This window comes from Heptranchias perlo, chromosome 14 (assembly GCF_035084215.1).
Source record: "Heptranchias perlo isolate sHepPer1 chromosome 14, sHepPer1.hap1, whole genome shotgun sequence".
Lineage (NCBI taxonomy): Eukaryota > Metazoa > Chordata > Chondrichthyes > Hexanchiformes > Hexanchidae > Heptranchias > Heptranchias perlo.
In genome coordinates this window covers 62576909-62598470 of record NC_090338.1, presented here as the reverse complement: position 1 = coordinate 62598470, position 21562 = coordinate 62576909, and the positions used below count along the sequence as shown (strand labels likewise).

Below are 21562 nucleotides of genomic sequence, written 5' to 3'. Positions count from 1 at the left end.
TACTCCCAACAGTGTGTCATTTCCATTTTCCTCAAAAGTCGTCCCGTGGAGTCTGAGTGAGATACAATTGTTGGCAATCTAATGCCAGGTTTTGCTGAGTTCTGGGTAGCTTACACCCATTGAGGCTTTACAAACTCAATTCACATAGGGTCATTACAGATGTTCAGGAGAGGAATTGAAATTCCAGAGGAGAAATGGAGTATGTGCTAACCCAGTCTGTCCCCCGGTCCCTTTACAACTTTTAAAGTTTATTCGCAACTCCCCTAATAAAAAGTAATTACTGAACTGTCCAAAACTTTAACAGCAGAATAACTTTACTTTTAAAGGTCCCAACTCTACCCACTCACTACCTTTCATGAAAATTAAGATCCAAAATGATTCTCTAACAAATGTCCTAGAGTTTTGGTTTCTGGGATCCTGTGCAAGCTCCAGTCATTAAATTAGAGCTGGCACAGTGTTACTCAAACACAAGATTTGGGTGACCCTCATTGGTGCTGGTGCAACCAAATTTGAGTTTGATTTAGTTCCTCTGTTCTAGCATTTTTGCACTGAGTTTACTGCGGTAAATTGCAAGTGAACATGCAAGTGCATTGAAAGACATTATAACCATATCACTCAAGCTCACAACTCCACAGCTATTGGGAAAAAGACAGCAGTGGAGGGAGAAGAATTCCAAATCTTTATGCCAAAGTAGAGTATGCTATCGGCTAAGCTGACTACAGTGACATCATTTGTATTGCTTTGTAGTTCCCTCTCAATTTCAAATCAAAACTCAGGAACAAATTTACTTTTGATTACTCCACTTGCTGTGAAAGACTCTGGCCCTCCCCGACAACCTTCCCCCCCCATTACTGGACAATGACTGCAGCTTTTAAGCGGTGACCTAAATTCAACACTGGCAAATGAACATTTTCTTTTAACAAACTTTTCTCAGTTCCCGTGAGATGAAAATTAATTCCTGGTGATATAATTTGCAGTGTTTGTTCGATTAAAAAAATCAGGGAATTCCCTCTGAACTTCCCTACTCATGTCACTGAGGCACATCTTAGTGCAGCAGATAACAGCCCCCAGCAATACCCCATCTGGTGCTCACGAGAAAATGTCACCAATTTTCGTTGACTTTGACTGACGAGGGGGCATAGATTTAAGGTGAGAGGGGAGAGATACAAAAGGGTCCAGAGGGGCAATTTTTTCACTCAAAGGGTGGTGAGTGTCTGGAACGAGCTGCCAGAGGCAGTAGTAGAGGCGGGTACAATTTTGTCTTTTAAAAAGCATTTGGACAGTTACATGGGTAAGATGGGTATAGAGGGATATGGGCCAAGTGCAGGCAATTGGGACTAGCTTAGTGGTATAAACTGGGCGACATGGACATGTTGGGCCGAAGGGCCTGTTTCCATGTTGTAACTTCTATGATTCTAAAAGGATCATGAGCTGCTGACAGCAAATTGTGGTTCCTCACCCCACTCTCCTTTAACAGACCTTCCAATGAGATCAAAGCTTTGCGGTAAAGACAAGTTAAACTGTTACAGACATACTAAGGTCAAAAATATGAATTTTATTCGGCATTTGCAGATTATATTTATTATTACATTGGATCACTGGACCCTGTCCAGAGTAAATAAAGCAGTCTCAGGCTAGGGTTACTGATGTAGCAGGCCAGACTTCAGAGTGACATTTTTATTTCCGAACTTGTGTATGAGACTGTAGAAAGTTCACGGAATGCTTGGTCATATTCTCTACCCAGAAATAACACTTCAAAAGGCGCACTCAACCATAACAAACTCTCAACAAAATCAAATTCATTTCCAGGGAGATTTCCAGATACTATCAACTTTCAGAGTAAGAGGTTTTCATTTTTGCCCCAGGCGATGAGGAAAGCGTTTTCAAAGATAACAGATCTGTAAAATCTAACACGACAGCAGAACACATGAATCTGTCACCATCTTTCCAACCATGACTCTACTTTGGAGTATTTTGAAGCTGAAAGCTTGATTGCTGCTTAACCATTTTAGGTTCATATAATGCAATTTTAACCACCTTCCCAAATGAATTATTATGAATCACAGAAGCCTTGTTTTCTCATTGTATCAAAGCTAACAAATAAAAGTCTCCCTTTTGCTGAACACTTTTTTTAAACACCAGGAGTTTGTTCAAGAGCAATTTCCAATTAACGTTTTCCTATATATAAATAATATATCCGACTTAATTATTCCATAATTCTTTTTAGAACTGTAAAATGTGGCTTCTCTGGTTGATCAGTGTGTAAATATATTGCGTTGTAAGCTACTTGCATTATACAGTCTAGGTCACTTTTCGTGCCAAATACTTAACCAATTGCCTCTTGAATTTGCCAACACCTTAACTGCCTCTTTGGGCATTTTGTTCCATATCTTCACCACCCTCCGAGTAAATCTAAACTCTTCACTTTTTCACTCAGCTTGTGCCTACTAGTTTTTGGAGCTTGTGATCAGCTCAAAGATATTATTAGAGTTCAATTTGTTGATGCTCCTTAGAATCTTCAACATCCCAATAAGATCCCCCCACCCCAAGCCTTCTTTTCTCCAGTGTACAAATATCCCCAGTTACTGTAGGCCTCCCCACCCCACTTCATAGTTCAAGTACCTAATCCAAGGTATCAATTTACCTGCCTTTCGCTGTAGCCTCTGTCCCCACTATATCCACTGCACAATGTCCCATTGTAAAAACTTTTGACCCTCGCAGTCTCCAGCTGTCAGGCGTAGCTCTGTACAAATGCCTATGCCTAAACTACCTTTAACCAGCAGTTTAAAAAAAAATTGTTCTCAGGATGTGGGCGATGGTAACAAGGCCGCATTTATTGCTGACACATAGTTGCCCTGAGAAGGTGGTGGTGGGCCTTCTCTGTAACAACTGCAGTCATTGCAGCACCAGTGTTCCTACAATGGTGTTAGGTAAAGAATTACAGCAATGAAGGAGAAATTGTGGTATACATTCAAACGATACAATTCAGAACTTCCCTTTTTGATATCATTGCCAAAATTATGCTTTTCCCTTCCTGTATCTCATCAAATTTCACCAGTCTCACTGCGTGGGAGGAAAAACCACCCTGGCCAGCTCTATACAATGGGTTGTAGGTACAATACCACTGCTATAATGCACTTGAATACAGCAAGTTTATATTTGTACAAGACCTTGTACAGGTCTCATTTGGAATACTGTGGCCAGTTTTGGTCTCCTCACATAGTGGGTGATATTGAGGCTTTGGCAGAGGTGGGCCACATGACTAATTCCAAGTTTAAAGCATCTCAGATGTCAAGATAGGCTAAAAGAGCTGGGACGCTACACTTTAAAGAAGTGTAGACTTAGGAGTGATTTGATTGAGGTTTATAAGATGATGAAAGGAATACACTGTGTTCTAGTTGAGAGTTTGTTCCAATTAAATAGGTTAGGGAGGACCAGGGGTCACAATATAAGTTGTACGAGGCCAGGTCTAGGTTAGATGTCAGGAGGTGGTTCTTTTCCCAGATAATAGTGGACCTCTGGAACAGGCTGCCGGCTCATGTGGTGGACGCCGATTTGCTGAACCTGTTTCTGGCTGGGGCAGAGATCACCTCTTACAAAAGGTAGGTAACGTAATGCATTGAATTATCAGGGCCAGAGTGATCTCCTAGACTAATCTCAATCATCAAAGGGGTCAGAGAGGATTTTCCCAGATTTTTTTCCCCCAAATTAGCTTGGGTTTTAATCTGGTTTTTCACCTCTTCCAGGAAATCACAGGGTGTGGGGTGGGGAGTGTATATATTGTGATACACAAGGTATTGCAATTGTGTGGGACAGGCTGGACGGACCAGAGGGTCTTTTCCTGTCTGTCATTGTTCGTATAACGAGGGAAGGATGTGAAGATCCAATTGCGGTATTATCACAAATGCCACATCGCCCAAGAGAATTGTAACATTACAGTTTTATACAATAGGATTATATCACTGCAGAAAGTATCACTGTGATTAGCTGCCACTGTACCGTAAACTTCCCTCTTCCACCCACTCACTCACTCCGAGCAACAAATTTTCAACTTAATTTGCATCTTTCGTGCAATTCCCCCACCATCAACATCCTGCGGGTCACCATTGACCAGAAACTTAACTGGACCAGTCATATAAATACTGTGGCTACAAGAGCAGGTCAGAGGCTGGGTATTCTGTGTCGAGTGACTCACCTCCTGACTCCCCAAAGTCTTTCCACCATTTACAAGGCACAAATCAGGAGTGTGATGGAATACTCTCCACTTGCCTGGATGAGTGCAGCTCCAACAACACTCAAGAAGCTTGACACCATCCAGGACAAAGCAGCCCGCTTGATTGGCACCCAATACACCACCCTAAACATTCACTCCCTTCACCACAGGATGCACTGGAGCAACTCGCCAAGGCTTCTTCGACAGCACCTCCCAAACCCGCGACCTCTACCACCTAGAAAGACAAGAGCAGCAGACACATTGGAACAACACCACCTGCACGTTCCCCTCCAAGTCACACACCATCCAGAGTTGGAAATATATCGCCGTTCCTTCATCGTCGCTGGGTCAAAATCCTGGAATTCGCTACCTAACAGCACTGTGGGAGAACCTTCACCACACGGACTGCAGCAGTTCAAGAAGGGGGCTCACCACCACCTTCTCAAGGGCAATTAGGGATGGGCAATAAATGCCGGCCTCGCCAGTGACGCCCACATCCCATGAACGAATAAAAAAAAAATACAGTAGGAGATTCTGTGGTTGTGTATCCAGTTGTTGTTCCATGTTTAAATTCTGCTTTGAAGCTATACAGCTCTATAGACTGTGGCTTTGACTTTTAAACTGTGTTAACTTAAAAACAAGTAACTGATTTTAACCTGCAGAAGAGCAAACTCACTGAGATTAAAGGGTAATATTGGGCAAGGTGGCATCTGGGCCTAGTCCCTGGGAATTACCATGTCACTGATCAGTTTAGTACATGGTTTGGCCTCATAGCAAAAAAGCAATACATCCCCTGAAACAAGAATAGTTTTTTTGCTTATAAACCCCCATATCCTCTCCATCACCAAGTCCGCCTATTTCCACCTCCGTAATATCGCCTGTTTCTGCCCCAGCCTCAGCCCATCTGCTGCTGAAACACTCATCCACGTTTTTGTTACCTCCAGACTCGACGATTCCAATGTTCACCTGACCGTCCTCCCATCTTTCACCTTCCATAAACTTGAGCTCATCCAAAGCACTGCTGCCCGTATCCTAACTTGCACCAAGTCCCGTTCACCCATCACCCTTGTGTTCGCTGACCTACATTGGCTCCCGGTCCCCAACCGCCCCATTTTAAAATTCTCATCCTCGTGTTAAAATCTCTGCTCCATGGCCTTGCCCCTCCCTATCGCTGTAACCTCCTCTAGCCCTACAACCCTCCGCCAAAACTGGCCTCTTGTTCATCCCTCACATCCTTCAACCCACCATTGACGGCCGTGCCTTTAGCTACCTAGGCCCTAAGCTCTGGAATACCCTCCAGAAACCTCTCTGCCTCTCTCTCCTCCTTTAAGACCCTCCTTAAAACCTACCTCTTTGACCAAGCTTTTAGTCACCTGTCCTAACCTCTCCTTCTTTGGCTGGGTGTCAATTTTTGTCTGATAACTCTCCTGTGAAGTAACTTGGGATGTTTCACTATGATAGAGGTGCCATATAAACGCAAGTTGTTGTTGTTGTTGGAACACACTAGGAGCAATGGGCAATCAGGCACAACTTTCGAGAATTGATTTAGGCACAGTACAAAGTTTCAATGGACTGGTTAAACCCATAGAATAATTAGATCTCTTAAACAGGATGCACATTCATTTGCAATGTTTGTGGTTAGTAAAACTTTCACAGTTTCACACTGCCCCAAAATACCTCCCCAGCAACTCTGTGACAAGTGAGACATCCCAGGAACACTATCACTGGAGATCTTTTCTGTGTAAGTGAACAGTGTGTCACACAGGTAATCCCCTTTAACAGTAATCTACTATACTTTTTTTAATAGCAAAAAGCAGTAGTTTTACTATTCCAACGAATAGTATTCAATGAATATATTTACTATTCTTAGCTATGAAGCCTGGTCTGACTGAGTTTACGTTCAGATGAACTAAAATCAGCTTTTATTTTGGTCCATTTCTCTTATTTAATTCTTTAAATGAACACCTGAATCCATGTTTCTCTCCCGCATTGAGGCGGCAGGTCCCTCCGTTTTGGCACAAGTTGTTGATACAGGCGTTGATGGGGACAGCACAGTCCTGGCCCTGTGAGAGTGAAAGGACCAAAAGAGTTAGTGATGTTCCCTGAAAGGAAGCACAAGACGCTGCCTGGTGAACAACATGCATGCATCCCACCAGAGCTGTACATGGTTTCTCACGCCCCCTCGAATTTTCTCCCTTCCTGTTCTGAAGATGGTAACAAATGTTGGGGTACAATTTCACAAGCATCTACTATCCTTTGGTATCTTGACCAAGCGATCATTCTTCATTTCTGCACCTGGACAATTTTGACAAGCTATTTGATTATTTGGGATATCATGGCCAGGCTCTCTGCTGCCTTTGTTCAATCTCTGCACATATGCATTTTTCACCAGGGGTTACTCGAAAGCAATCAGGAACAGGATCCCCTGGATGAACCTTACTTTCCCTAGCCCATGGGAATTGATGCCAACTTCCACATTCCAATGATGCCCCATCTGGGGCCTACTAGCTCAGCACAGATTAAGGAGTGAATACGGGATTTACTAGATCATGTGGCTTAATATGACACCTCGTAGTGGGAGAATTTAAATGGCTGCTGAGCTTGTCCAAGATGTCAGATTAATTAATATAATCCCCTCCACCACGAACGCAGTTGAACTTACTGAAAAATATCATCCAATTTACAATGTATGGGTAGAGGAATTGACACTTGAATGGGTCCCTTTTACCCTGTGTGCAGTGCACAGTATAGGAGCTGACATACAAGACCTATTATAGTACCAGACAGCAGTGAGTATCATTTACGTGCAGCAGTTGACACTGAGACATTCATGAGCCAGATTGTCGCTGATGGGAGTGAATCGTTCTCTATTACTTGATGTACACATGAACTGACAGGGAGATACACAGGAGCTGTACAGTACCAGATGGGAGTGAATTGTTTCCTTAAAGTCAATGCCAGCCCTAGAAACTGAGTGTCAGTAAGTTATTCTACCATAAGAACCCAATTATGTTCTCAACCAAAGTGCATGCACATGCATTATATTCTAGGAATCACTGCATAGCAATCACAAGCAATTAGAAATACATCATGGGATGTATGACTGAACTGGATAAATAAGAAAGGTCCCAGGCTCAGTCCTGTGCTAAGTTAGCTGATCTCAACCAGGGTGGCAGTAGAGGTGCTCCTGGACTTGTTGGGAGGGGTGGGAGACATCAGCCTTGATTCCCACTCTTGATTGCTACCCTACAGCAAAGTGCCTGTGTCTGGATGTTGGATGAGAACATGATCAGCCTCTACAGTGATGCCCATCATGGTTCAATACTCTGCCAACGTTACTGAGGAACCAGAAGAACAGCCACCTGGGAGAGGTACCGGAGAGTGACTAGAGTTCCTGGAAATGTGCACCAGGAGTCAGGAGAGGAAGGAAAACATTAGATAGGAGGGTAAAATTTTTGCGGTGACTTTATAGTGCCAAGTGTGGGATGCTAACATAAGATAGCCAATGGAAGTTGGATTGAAGAATGACTGAGGACAGTGACCTTTCTTCACTTAGACCAAATCCAGCCCAGATGGAAGATAAAGATCTTCTGTCTCTAATGACTGTTCAGGATCCTTTCAGCTGAGACTGAGTCATCTCAACCCAATTCCCAGCAGATGGGAGATGAAGTTCAGCACTAATTAGCAATTCTCATGAAGAGCTCACAATGACAGTTGATGCAAGTCATGCTCATATCAGCGGTGAATTTATGAGTTTGTGGTTTAGGCAAATTGTTCCATTTGAAATAAGACTAGTGCAGACAGACTGCTAATTGGGAAAGAGGTTGATTTATCTTGGCTCTAATCGCTGGAACTCTCGTCCTGAATCCTTCAGCCTTCCTATTTCTCTCCCCACCTTCACAAGTCTCCTCAAACCAATTTATTTGACCAAGCCTTTGGTCACCTCCCCAAACTCTTTAGCTTAGCTCCATTGGTAGCATTCTTACCTCTGAGTCAAAAGCTTGTGGGTTCAAGCCCCACTTCAGGACTTGAACTCATAATATGGGCTGATAATCCAGTGCAGGACTGAGGGAATGCTGCATTACTAGAAATGCCATCCTTCGGATGAGGCCTCATCTACCTGTTGAGATGGCATTGAAGGTCGCCTGATATTTTTCAAAGAAGAACAGGGAGTTTTCCCAGTGTCCTCCCTCAAACAACAACACTACCAAAAACAGGTTAAACAATTATTTGTCTCATTGTTGTTTGTGGGACCTTGCTGTGCATATATTAGCTACCCTTTTTGCCTACATAACAACAGTTAGTGCACGTCATAAGGCACTATGTAAATCAAAATCTTTCTATTTGTTGCCATTGTTTCTCCTCCGTGAAGTGCTTTGGGAGACTCACAATATTAAAGGTACTGAAATAAATCCAAGTTGATATTATTGTTGTAAAGAAGAAATCCAGTGGCTGAGGACAGATTGCCAATTTAGGGAGAGGGAAAGATTGACGACCTGTTGCAGTTTGAATAACAGGTCGGAAATTAGCTTTCATCACCAACAAGGGTAGGAGATTATGGGCATTTCAATGGCCTGTAGAATAGAACATGATGGGGGTGGGGTTCTTTGAAGAGTGTAATCATCCATTGCTCAGTAAGTTTGTCCAGTGAGCCATTCGGAGTAGGGAGGTCCCAGGACCAGTCGCTGAGTTAATTGATTTCAGTTAGGGTTCGGCTTCTAATTGCTTTCCATTCAGCCCTGCTGGATGTGCTTGTGTGTGGATGTCAGAGGGAGAAATGGGAACAAGTCACCGCCTGCTCATCCCTCGTCCCCCTTCCCTGTTATTAAACCGTCTGCAGACAGTCACTATCAAGGGTCACATGTGAATAATGGCTACTTGGGTAAAGTAACAGAGTAACTGGTGAATGTGGAATCATCCTCCATCAAGGAAACTAAGCCTCAGCAAACAATATCCTCTGGAGGGTTGGACAAATTGACAAGAAAAAAAAAGTCATCCTGTTCGTGCAAAGCTTCTCTTTGAGGTTACAAACGCACAAATAAAATTTCATTTGAGAAACCAAATGACAAAGCACATTATAATTCAATTGCATGTGACATGCCCACTCCAAACACAATTTCTTTCAATTAGACTGTACGCCAAACACCATTTTCTCAAAGTCTACATCAAAACAGAAAAAACAAAAGCTTTATGGACCAAATTGAACCAAATCATAAAAGGTTAGGAAATGGATAGCAGATGTAGAGAGATGCTCTTTTCCGATTACTGGAGAAAAATTCTGGTATTATTGTTGATTTTGGTCCCTGGAGTAGGAACGTATTAGAAGATATTACTTTCCATGTGGCACATTGAGCCCATTAAAGACGGGTGAAACTCCTCCCATCCAAAAAATTAAACTCCATTTTATACTCACACCGTTTTTAGTAAAACTAGCAACAGGAGGAATCTTACAACCTTCGTGAGGGATTTGGTATCCTTCCGAGCACATTCTTACCTTAAACCCGTAAGGGCAGGTACATCTGTAGAACTCAGTTGGGTCATTGTTACAGGTTCCATTGTTTCTGCAAGGGCTGGACAGACATGGGTTGCACTTGGCTATGATAGCAATGTTCAGTGGGTCTGAAAGGGTAAAAGGAAAGGATGTTACTGTAGTCCAAGCATACTGGATTATCCCTGCTACAGATAACCAGAGACTGAGAGGACAGCAAGTCTATATTGCTCATGCAATACAAATTCTACATTTACAGAAATGTCATTAAGAAAAGAGAATCAATGTGAGGATTATTAAATAAAAGGCAAATAGTTTCACTCCAAGATTCCAAGCATTTGAAGCCAACGTCTAGTTATCATTGATCTTGCCATCAAGGATTCTGAAACAACCCTGGATAGCTCAGATAGTAACTGTACTGACCAGTGTGGAATTTGAGTCCAACAGAGCAGGAAGGTGTCCCATGTTCAACTGCCTGAGTAGGCTGTTCTTGGCGCCAGGTGCTACAATTTGCAGGCGAGGACAAAGTTGGACTTTGCTGTGGTATCTCTGCAGTCAAAAGCCTGCCAACACTCACTATTAAGTCCATGCATGAATACTGGGCACATGGACAGTGCATGACACCCTTGAGGAGAAGGGAAAATTGGCAAAGAACAAAAAAAAAAGACATTTTCAACACAAGTTAATCAGCTTCTCCAGCATGGCAGCAAATGAGCCCATCATGATCTCTTTGTGAATAATAGTTTTAAAATGCTCAAGTGACACAACCTTTCATCATAGGGGAGCCTGCAGGCCCCATACAGATGGGATTTAACCAGCTTGAATGCTTCCTGATGGGCATATACAGCTGTATTTTAGCAAGATTATAGGCTGTATTTTATGAGACACTGCTCCTGGTGTGGAAGCTTGTTGGACGGGACCACAGATCGGAGAATTAGATGCAGAAGCCAGCACACTTGATTCACCGCATTTCTGACTTTCTGATCATTCACTTTAATAACTACAATGTGCAAATTGGACTGACTGTGCCTGGTTCTCCAATCTAGTGGAGCCGTACAAAATTGACCCCTGCCTGTGGGAGGAGTCCTTTCTCTTCAGTAATGTACTTCTTTAAATACTGATTCAAGTACCACGATGAATGGGGCAGTTTTGTGCCGTCCTTTGTGTGGTCCAACTCCACATACCTTTGCAGTGGAACTTGTTCGTGGGTGTTGTTAGGAGAAGTTTCTCGTTCATATCCTCCGGTCCTGTGCAGCGAGCAATACCTGGCTCCTTGTAGCCTGTCTTTACCCATTCAGACAGCCAGCGCAGGTTACAATCACAGTACAGAGGGTTAGCCCCAAGGGCCCTAGTAACAGAGAGAGAGAGAGAGAGAGAGAGTGAGAGAGTGAGAATGAAGAGTCTGACAGACATTTTGGGGGTCATTGCCGGGCGGGAAACCCACAGTATCGGGTGAAACTTCGGTTTTGCACCCCTCCCAATATTACTCTCTATTGACTTCAATGGAGAGTAATATTGGGCAGAGTGTAAAATCAGCGCTGACGGGCGGGTTTGGATAAAATTGTCCCCACAGAATCAAATGTCACCAATGTCACTCTGGTGCATGGGAACAGATAACATTTAAGGCAAACAGCACGGCCAGCATTTGCAATTTGTGAAACGTGCAGTTCATGCAGCAAATTTAAACATAAATTCTGATGTGTTTAAATTGCTCAATGAACTGCCAGCATTTAAAAAAAAACCCTGCATGGGGGAATGATAAGTGCTGTCAATACTCGGTAAATTCACTCATTTCCAATAACTATGTACTACGCACACTCTCATTTTATTTTTAAACAATCTACTTTCATGGGGTAAGTACTTACCGATCCCAATAGCCACCCATACCAAAGGTCTCCTTAAAGACAAGCCACACCATCGGCCCGACATTTCATAGGGAGTTGGAAATGTGCAGGGCCATAAACAATCATTGTAGTCCACCTTTCTGGTCTCAAAGGTTCAAAAAGTATCACACGACCCTCTGGGGTAGATTAAGGAACTAGTGCTTCAGGTGGATGACATCAGGAATTTAGGCATGGTGGTCAAAGCATTCCGCCTGATTTTCCATCCATTAACTCGCAGAGACAAAAGACTTTCATCTCAAGTCTGAGCTGAACTGGATTGGCCCTCATCTTCCAGAAATGGAAGGATGATATTCTAACATCACTAAAACAGATAATCTGGTCAATATCACGTTGCTGTTTGTGGGACCTTGCTGTGCGCAAATTGGCTGCCACGTTTCCTACATTACAACAGTGACTACGCTTCAAAAGTACTTCATTGCCTGCAATGCGCTTTGCGACGTCCTGAGCTCATGAAAGGCGCTATAGAAATACAAGTTCTTTCTTTCTTTACCCAAAATTCCATCCAGTCTCTGGCTACATTGTACTTTCAATCATTCTTGAATGAAGAAAATTCTCCAACCGCACCAGGATATGACCCAATTGGAAGTAGGGATAGAAATAAAACAGTCTCAGTTTACTGACAATATATGCTCTCTGGGAATTTCATATTGGATCCTTATAGTTAGAAGATGGAGGAGACGTCCATTATCTCATCCTGAGCTTGATTCAAAACACAGGTTCCAGAGGTGAAAGAGTAGGATCCCACTGCACCAGCCAGTTTCCTCTTTCCTTTCATAAAATAGTCACTCAGAATGATACAGAAAGCAGATTATGGAAAAGGGAAGTTTATAAAGTGTGTAATGTTGGTTTTTTATTACTGATGGTGCTATAAACTATGCACATTGTATCAGAAATAGCTCAGCAGAGACCAATGCAGTGACTCTAGATTAATAAGCAAATGATGATGCAGGGCATGTGCTATAAATCCTCTTAACTACAACCATTAAGGCTGCAAATAGAGCCTATTAGTGCAATAATCCCTTATGAATATATTAACTTTGACCAGTCACCTCATCCCTTAATCTCTTCTTTAACCTATGCACCTAACCAGGTGTTGATCACAATTCAGTTTTACTTGTAGCTGACTTAAAATAAACTTTTGATTGTTTCCCAGTTTGGTTCTATTAAGGGTCAGCTCCTCTGCTGATCACAGCCCAGCTACTTTGTTTTATGTCATGTTGGTTAAGTTAATGCATAACTTGTATTGTCCACTTAATTAAATCCATGAGATTTATCATCACAATTGCAGTGTTTTATCATCACAATGGACAACTACAGTTCAGAAACCAATACTTTTCTCTGCTGCCACATGCAGCTTTTTTTATTGTTAAGGAGGTAGCAACTTCAGTGAAATCTATTGAGTGAATACTCAGCCAAAAAAGTCAGCTCTCAGGTAACAATCCACTTCCAGCTAAGTGCGATCATCCAGAGGAAACTAATGGTGCAATGAATGAGCAGATTGAGACATATTTTGTTTTGTGTACAGTAAAAGAAAAAATATTTTACTGATCTGTCATTATAAACAAATGAGAATTTAGTAAAAGAATGTTTGTTTAACTTTACACTCTGAGGAAAACATATCCAACTTGCCTTCCAACTCGAGGGCCAGGGTTTGAATCTTGCCCAGGCTGATGGAATAAAAGTCTCCTCTCTATCTGTTGGTTGTAAGGGGCCTAAGTCAAGATAGCTCGAGAACTTTATCCAATGCAGACCATAAATGAAGTAATGTCAAGTAGTTATCAAAACCCAAAATCTTCAGCATGGTTGATGCAAATTGTGGCTAATACCAACTACAATTGGATGACGACTCATCGAAGCTGTGCACATTTAATAGTCCCTTTAGCAGATATGTATATACCAGAATATCCTTTGGGAATCATCTCAGCTCCAAAAACATTCCACGCATAATGCCACAGAAATAAGATGACATCGAAGGAGTGGAAGTTATTATAGGTGATTTGGGGACAGAACAGATGGAAACATGACCAAAGGTGGGAAAAAATTTCACAGCGGAAAAGGAGAACACAATGGGAAGCTGAATAGGAACAAGAGTAAGTCAAAGTATAACCTGACAGCAGACTAGAACAAATATACAGAACTGTATGTGGTCGATACATTGATCTGAAACTAACTAACTCAGACCAACAGCACAAGTGCCAAAGCTAATCAAATAACTGTGTGCACGGTATCCTGTCTCCCCATGATAACAGAAACGGAGAAAGGCTGTCAATTGCAAAGTTTAAATCCCTGACCTTGGCATGATTTCATCAACCTTGTCACCACAGTCCAATGGGAAAGCTGAGAAAGATGTTCAAATGGAAAAAAAAAACTTACTGAAGAAAGAAAGAAGGTTAAGAAATATATCCAGTCCTGGTATATGGTAAATCGCCACCAGCATGACTGCTCTATGGGCCGTCAACAGAAACATTTTCCATCTCAGAACGACTGTTCAAACCAAAAACTGTTCACAACAAAGATATAAATGACTGAGGATCGTATCCTTTAAAACCACTGCTACTACGAGATACAATGAGAGAGCGTCCACCCCAGCAAATTGAATGGAAATCACCAATGTGGTGCTTGTGGAACAATATCCCAGTGAGGAGACAATGAATACATGAGGGGAAAAAGGAAAACTGTTGTGTTCCAAACATTCAGCAGAAAATTGACCAAAGAATGTTAATTTAAGAAAGATTTACGTATTCTCTGTGCAACCTCATTACGGTAGCTGGCACTGCTGTGGAAATCACATCTGATGCAATGTGGAATGTCTCAGCAGCCACAGAAATGGAGTTTAGCAGAATCCGCGGCTTAAACCTGCCTTGAAAGAGTGAAAATTCCCTTTAAGACTCAATTTCACAAACCTTCAGTTGAGGCTATGGCATTACTTGTACAACATTCCAATGGAATTCCCAAGGAAGCATCCTTTCAGAAACTAAGGCCATGTTAAACTCTACCAGCAATATGAACCACACGCAGATTTTTAAGGGATCTCTTCAGAAGCGTTTTTCTTTGTATGGGAAACGTCGCCTTGTTTACTTACAGGTGAGAGAGTGACGTGAGGCCATTGAATGCTCCATTGGGGATGGCGGAGATGTCGTTACCATGTAAAGTCCTATTTAAAAAAAAATTAAAAATACATCATAAAAATACATTAAATACATAGCAATAAGCAATGGCTCTCCGTAAAATACAATATGGAGCAAAGTTACGCATTTGGAGCATTAATACATTTCTGAAGCTGCACTATTCTCTCTGGAAAGTGTCAGTTTACCACAGTGAGCAGAATATCAATCACATTCTATGGAAAGGTGAGGGGTCAATTTTTTTTGTTTTTACGTAACAGTGGAGGAGAACAGCAAAAGAAGAGAGGATAAGTCCGATAGTAAGTCCATGTTTAAGAAAAACTTGACCTGTGTGTGTTATATGCAGGATCAAACATAGCTATACACAGGATAATGCGCAGTCCACAATGTGTCAGGCAAAGCTGTAATTGAACAGTGGGCGGCCTTTAAAGAGGAGATGGTTCAGGTATAGTCTAAGTACATTCCCACAAGGGAGAAAGGTAAGGCAACTAAAGACAGAGCTCCCTGGATGGCAAAAGAGATAGTGAGTAAGATGAAGAGGAAAAAATGGGCGTATGACAGACGTCAGGTTGATAACACAAGTGAGAACTAGGCAGTTCAGAGGGGAAGTGAAAAAGGAAATAAGAGGGGCAAAAAGAGAGTATAAGAATAGACTGGCGGCTAACGGAAGAGGGAATCCAAAAGTCTCCTATAGGCATATAAACAGTAAACGAGTAGTGAGAAGTGGGGTGGGGCTGATTAGGGACCATAAAAGAGATCTACTCATGGAGGCAGAGGGCGTGGCCGAGGTACTAAGTGAGTACTTTGCATCTGTCTTTACGAAGGAAGAAGATGCTGCCAGAGTCTCAGTAAAGGAAGATATAGTTGAGATACTGGATGGGCTAAAAATTGATAAAGAAGAGGTACTAAAAAGGCTAGCTGTACTTAAAGTAAAAAAGTCACCCAGTCCGGATGGGATGCATCCTAGGTTGCTGAGGGAAGTAAGGGTGGAAATTATGGCGGTACTGGTCATAATCTTCCAAACATCCGTAGATACGGGGGTGGTGCCAGAGGACTAGAGATTGCAAATGTTACACCCTTGTTCAAAAAAGGGTGTAAGGATAAACCCAGCAACTATAGGCCAATCAGTTTAATCTCGACGGTGGGGAAACTTTTAGAAACGATAATCCGGGACAGAATTAACAGTCACTTGGACAGATGTGGATTGATTAGGGAAAGCCAGCACGGATTTGTTAAAGGCAAATCATGTTTAACTAACCTGATAGAGTTTTTTGATGAGGTAACAGGGAAGGTAGATGAGGGCAATGCGGTTGATGTGCTGTATTTGGACTTTCAAAAGGCATTTGATGAAGTGCCGTACGGTAGGCTTGTGATCAAAATTGCGGCCCATGGAATAAAGGGGGCAGTAGCAACATGGATACAGAACTGGCTAAGTGACTGGAAAGAGAGTAGTGGTGAACGGTTGTTGTTTGGACTGGAGGGAGGTATACAGTTGTGATCCCCAGGTATCGGTGCTGGGACCACTATATTAATGACTTGGACTTGGGTGCACAGGGCACAATTTCAAAATTTGCAGGTGACACAAAACTTGGAAGGGTAGTGAACAGTGAGAAGGATAGTGATAGACTTCAAGAGGATATAGACAGGTTGATGGCATGGGCGGACACGTGGCAGATAAAATTTAATGCAGAAAAATGTGAGGTGATGCACAGCGGTAGGAAAAATGAGGAGAGGCAATATAAACTAAAGGGCACAATTCTAAAAGGGGTAAAGGTTCAGAGAGATCTGGGGGTATATGTGCATAAATCATTGAAGGTTGCAGGACAGGTTGAGAAAGTGGTTAAAAAAGCATACAGGATCCTGGGCTTTATAAACAGAGGCAGAGAGTACAAATGTAAGGAAGTCATGATGAACCTTTATAAAACACTGGTTTGGCCATAACTGGAGTATTGTGTCCAGTTCTGGGCACTGCACTTTAGGAAAGATGTGAAGGCCTTAGAGAGGGTGCAGAAGAGATTTACTAGACTGATTCCAGGTATGAGGGACTTTAATTACGTGGATAGACTGGAGAAGCTGTGGTTGTTCTCCTTGGCACAGAGAAGGTTACGAGGAGATTTGATAGAGGTATTCAAAATCATGAAGGGTCTAGACAGAGTAGATCGAGAGAAACTGTTCCCATTAGCAGAAGGCTCACGAACCAGAGGACATAGATTGAAAGTGATTGTCAAAAGAACCAAAAGTGACATGAGGAAAATCTTTTTTATGCAGCAAGTGGTTAGGATCTGGAATGCACTGCCCGAGGGGGTGGTGGAAGCAGATTCAATCATGGCTTTCAAAAGGGAACAGGATAAGTACTTGAAAGGAAAAAAATTGCAGGGCTATGGGGATAGAGCGAGGGAGTGGGACTAGCTGGATTGCTCTTGCTCTTGCGGACTCAATGGGCCGAATGGCCTCCTTCCCTGCTGTGTCACACACAGGATAACGCACAGTTCGCAGCGTGTCATATGCAGGATAACGCACAGTCTGCAGCATGTCAGACATAGGATAACACACAGTCCGCAGCGTGTCACACACAGGATAACACACAGGCCACACTGTGCTACACACAGGATAATACTTAGGTGTGTTGCACACAGAATAGCCAAGGGCAATGGTACAGGATAATGCCTAGGGTGCAGAGTACTACACAAACACAGACTAAAGAACAACAAAGGAAGACAAAAAAGTTACTAAACTGCAAAAAGGGAATACGAAAATAAACTTGTGAGGGATATCAAAATTAATTTAAAACATTTTTACAGTTATATAAGAAGAAAAAGGGTAGTCAAGGGTATTGTGGGCCTTTAAAAACAGATGCGGATAATACTGCAAATGAAACTAAGGAAATGGCAGACTTGTTGAATAATTACTTTGTGTCAGTCTTCACAGTCGAGGAAGAGGATAATATACCTGACATTCCAGGGAAACTAATAATGAATCAAGGACTGGAATTCACTAAAGTTAACATAAGCAAGAGAACAATATTAGAAAAAATAATGGCATTAAAGACTGACAAATCCCCAGGACCTGATGCTTTCCACCCCAGGGTTTTAAAGGATGTAGGTGAGGAAATTTCAGATGCTTTAGCCATAAGCTTCCAAAGCGCTCTCAATTCAGGAATTATCCCTTTAGATAGGAAAATTGCAAATGTAACTCCATTATTTAAGAAAGGTGAGAGAGAGAAACCAGGAACTTATAGACCTGTTAGTCTAACATCTGTTATGGGGAAGTTATTGGAATCTATAATTAAGGATAGAATGACTGAGCACTTAGAGAAATTTGAGCTGATTAGAGAGATCCAACATGAATTTGTATGGGGTAGGTTTTTAAAAAAAAAAAAATTTGTATGGGGTAGGTCATGAGTAATGAACCTAATTGAATTTTTTGAGGAAGTAACTAAAGTAATATACAGAGGAAGGCCTATGGATGTAGTTTGTATGGACTTCCAGAAGGCATTCGATAAGGTTCCCCATAAGAGACTGTTAGCTAAAATTAAAGCTCATGGAATTGAAAGCAAATTATTGACCTGGTTAGGAGATTGGTTAGGTGGTAGAAGGCAGAGAGTAGGGATAATGGGTATGTACTCCAATTGGAAGGAAGTGACTAGTGGCGTCCCATAAGGATCTGTGCTGGAGCTTCAATTATTCACTACATTTATTAATGACTTAGAAAAGACAATAGAGAGCAATATATCCAAATTTGTCGATGACACAAAGATTGGTGGCATAGTAAGCAATGTTGACAGGAGCATAAAATTACACAAAGAGGCATTGATAGATTAAGGAATGGACAAAACTGTGGCGGATGGATTTCAACGCAGGTAAGTGTGAGGTCATCCATTTTGGACCAAAGAAGGATAGATCCAAGTATTTTTAAATGGTGAAAAGTTAGGAACAGTGGAGGTCCAAAGAGATTTAGGGGTCCGTGTACACAGATCACTAAAATGTAATGGTCAGGTACAAAAAATAATCAAAAAGGCTAATGGAATGTTAGCCTTTACATCTAGAGGGCTAGAATATAAAGGGGAGGAAGTTTTGCTTCAGCTACACAAAGCCCTGGTTACACCACATCTGGAGTACTGTGTACAGTTCTGGGCACTGCACCTTTCACACATAGAAAGGATATAATGGCCTTGGAAGGAGTGCAGTGCAGATTCACCAGAATGTTACCAGGGCTCCAAGGGTTAAAATATAAAGAGCGATTACATAAACTAGGCTTGAATTCCCTGAAATATGGAAAGATAAGGTGTGATTTGATTGAGGTTTTTAGGATTTTGAACGGAATTGATAGGGTTGATAGAGAGAAACTTTTTCTGATGGAAGGGGAGTCTAGGACAAGGGGACATAACCTTAATATCAGAGCTAGGCCATTGAGGAGAGAAGTTAGGAAAAACTTCTTCACACAAAGGGTGGTAGAAGTGTGGAACTCTCCCACAAAAAGCAGTAGATGCTCGCTCAATTAATAATGTTAAATCTGAGATCGATAGATTTTTGCTAGCCAAGGGTATTAATGGATATGGAGCCAACGCGGGTGGACGGAGTTAGGAGACAGATCAGCCATGATCTCATTGAAGGGCAGAACAGGCTCGAGGGGCTGAATGGCTTACTCCTGTCCCTATGTATATATCAGCTGGGATAACACACATGTTACAGTGTGCTACAAGGCACGAACACACCATGGAGTTAAAATGACCTTGTACCAAGAGAGCGATAGCATAGGAACAGGAGTAGGCCATTCAGCCCCTCGAGCCTGTTCCGCCATTCAACTAGATCATGGCTGATAGGTATCTCAGCTCCATTTATCTGCTTTGGTTCCATATTCCTTAATGCCCTTGCCGAACAAAAATCTATCAATCTCAGTTTTGAAATTTTCAATTGACCCCTAGCCTCAAGAGCTTTTTGGGGGAGAGAGTTCACAAGATTTCCACTACCCTTTGTGTGAAGAAGTGCTTCCTGACATCACCCCTGAACGGCCGAGCTCTAATTTTAAGGTTATTTCGGAGGAAATAGTTTCTCCCTATCTACCCTATCAAATCCTTTAATCATCTTAAACACCTCAATTAGATCACCCCTTAATCTTCTATACTCAAGGGAATAAAATGCTGGTCTATGCAACCTGTCCTCATAATTTAACCCATTTAGCCCCGGTATCATTCTGATGAATCTGTGCTGCACCCGTTCCTGCCTGAGGTGCAGTGCCCAGAACTGAACGCAGTACTCCAGATGCAGTCTAACCAGAGCTCTGTAGAGCTGGAGCAGAACTTCCACACCCCTTTGTATTCTCGCCCTCTTGAGATAAAGGCTGACATTCCATTAGCCTCTTAAATTATCTTTTGTCCCTGTCCAGACCCGATCTCCATTGGCCTGCCCAGTCCTTCCTCCCTTCAGATCAGCTGGGCTGACAGGTGCGATCGACCCATTGCAGGCCACCTGAGAAATAGGTGGGGGGGGGGGGGGGTGGGTGGATGAAATTGACAAGTACATAATGAAAAAAGGGGGTCAGTTGGATAGGGGAAGCCAGCAGTTTGCTTTTAATTACAAACTATTATTTAACGATATATTCTTAACTGATAGATTGCTGGAGGTCAGATCGAATATCAGTGTCTCCATCGACAATGCCAATTAAAGCCCAGATGAAGTGGGAAAGGTACAATTTCCTGACATGCTGTGTTTGAAAGGTAGAAAATACCTAACAGTACGTATTCCTGCTCATCGGGGATTCTAGTCAGGTTTAGGGACATGTCTGAAAGTGGCAGCAAATTAGTTATTGACTGAAGTACTCTGCCTCCAGTGGGAGGAAAGGCTGTAAACATCCTGGCTGTGTTTTTCTCTTTCAATCCTCTGGAGTATCAAAGCAATATATAAACAACACAAACAGATTGCATACTGTCACTGTGAGGTGACACTACCTCGAGAGGTTTCAGTTAGTGAATGATGGGATGCAGGGACAGTGGGAGCCGACACTGCTGTCTTGTAGGCTCCCAGCGTCCCTGCAATGCTGGTTTCTCAATGGATTCCTTTGGGAAGCAAAGCTGACGAGGCAGTTAGTGTTATTAAAACAGGTGCTTTGCTTGCTTCCTCCACCCCCACCCCCTCGATCCCCAACCAATATTCTCCCCTTGTCTCCTGAAAGCTGATAAGTGGTGAGGTATCACATCCAAGTGGCCATTTTCCATGTGGGAGCCCAGACAGTGAGCGTTAACAGGATATTCAACTATAAGCATGATCCTGCCCTTGCCTAAAATTCAAACACATGCACCATCCACTGGATAGCAACCAGGAGTAGCAACCCTTACTGATTATTCCATTCCCTGTCCCAGGGGTGCTGAGGTGATTCAGGTACTATTACCCTTCGATAAGAAATCAATAAACTATGTGTCCTTCCTGATACTATCCCTTTACGTTTGCTACTCAGAGCAAAATGGACCCCATGCATTCTACATAACAGGCTCAGGGTCCACTCCTGTCTTTGAGACATGCTGAGGAGGTTATACAGACATGACACATCAGCAAGAGAGCCATCAGTCAGATAACTCATACTCGCCACAGTTGGACAGTGTGTGAGACAATCATGTCACAAGTGGATTCTGCTCCATCACCTACTCCTCCTAGGTTTATACGTTGTTTGTACTGTGTGGAAAGCATATTATTATTTTGTTTCTACATGTTTTTATTTTCACCAGCCTTGAGGGTGATGATATAGCAGTGCAGTTCATCATAGGGTGAAAGGGTTTCTTTATTTGCCCAGAGGGACCAGAGTCGGTGGTTATGGTACTGGACTAGCAACCCAGAGG

At 42.4% G+C, this 21562-nt stretch overlaps 1 protein-coding gene across 1 annotated transcript in view; it reads right to left on the bottom strand.

Annotated features, from left to right (window-relative positions):
• Nucleotides 1-21562, bottom strand: part of LOC137332578 (slit homolog 3 protein-like) — a 612265-nt gene that overhangs the window by 49872 nt on the left and 540831 nt on the right. Inside the window, exons 24-27 of the mRNA XM_067996507.1 lie at nt 14688-14759; nt 10886-11049; nt 9708-9832; nt 6179-6276 (exon numbers count right to left, since the gene is read on the bottom strand). Of these exons, the coding sequence (XP_067852608.1) occupies nt 6179-6276; nt 9708-9832; nt 10886-11049; nt 14688-14759 (459 nt within the window). The remainder of the gene's footprint in view (nt 1-6178; nt 6277-9707; nt 9833-10885; nt 11050-14687; nt 14760-21562) is intronic.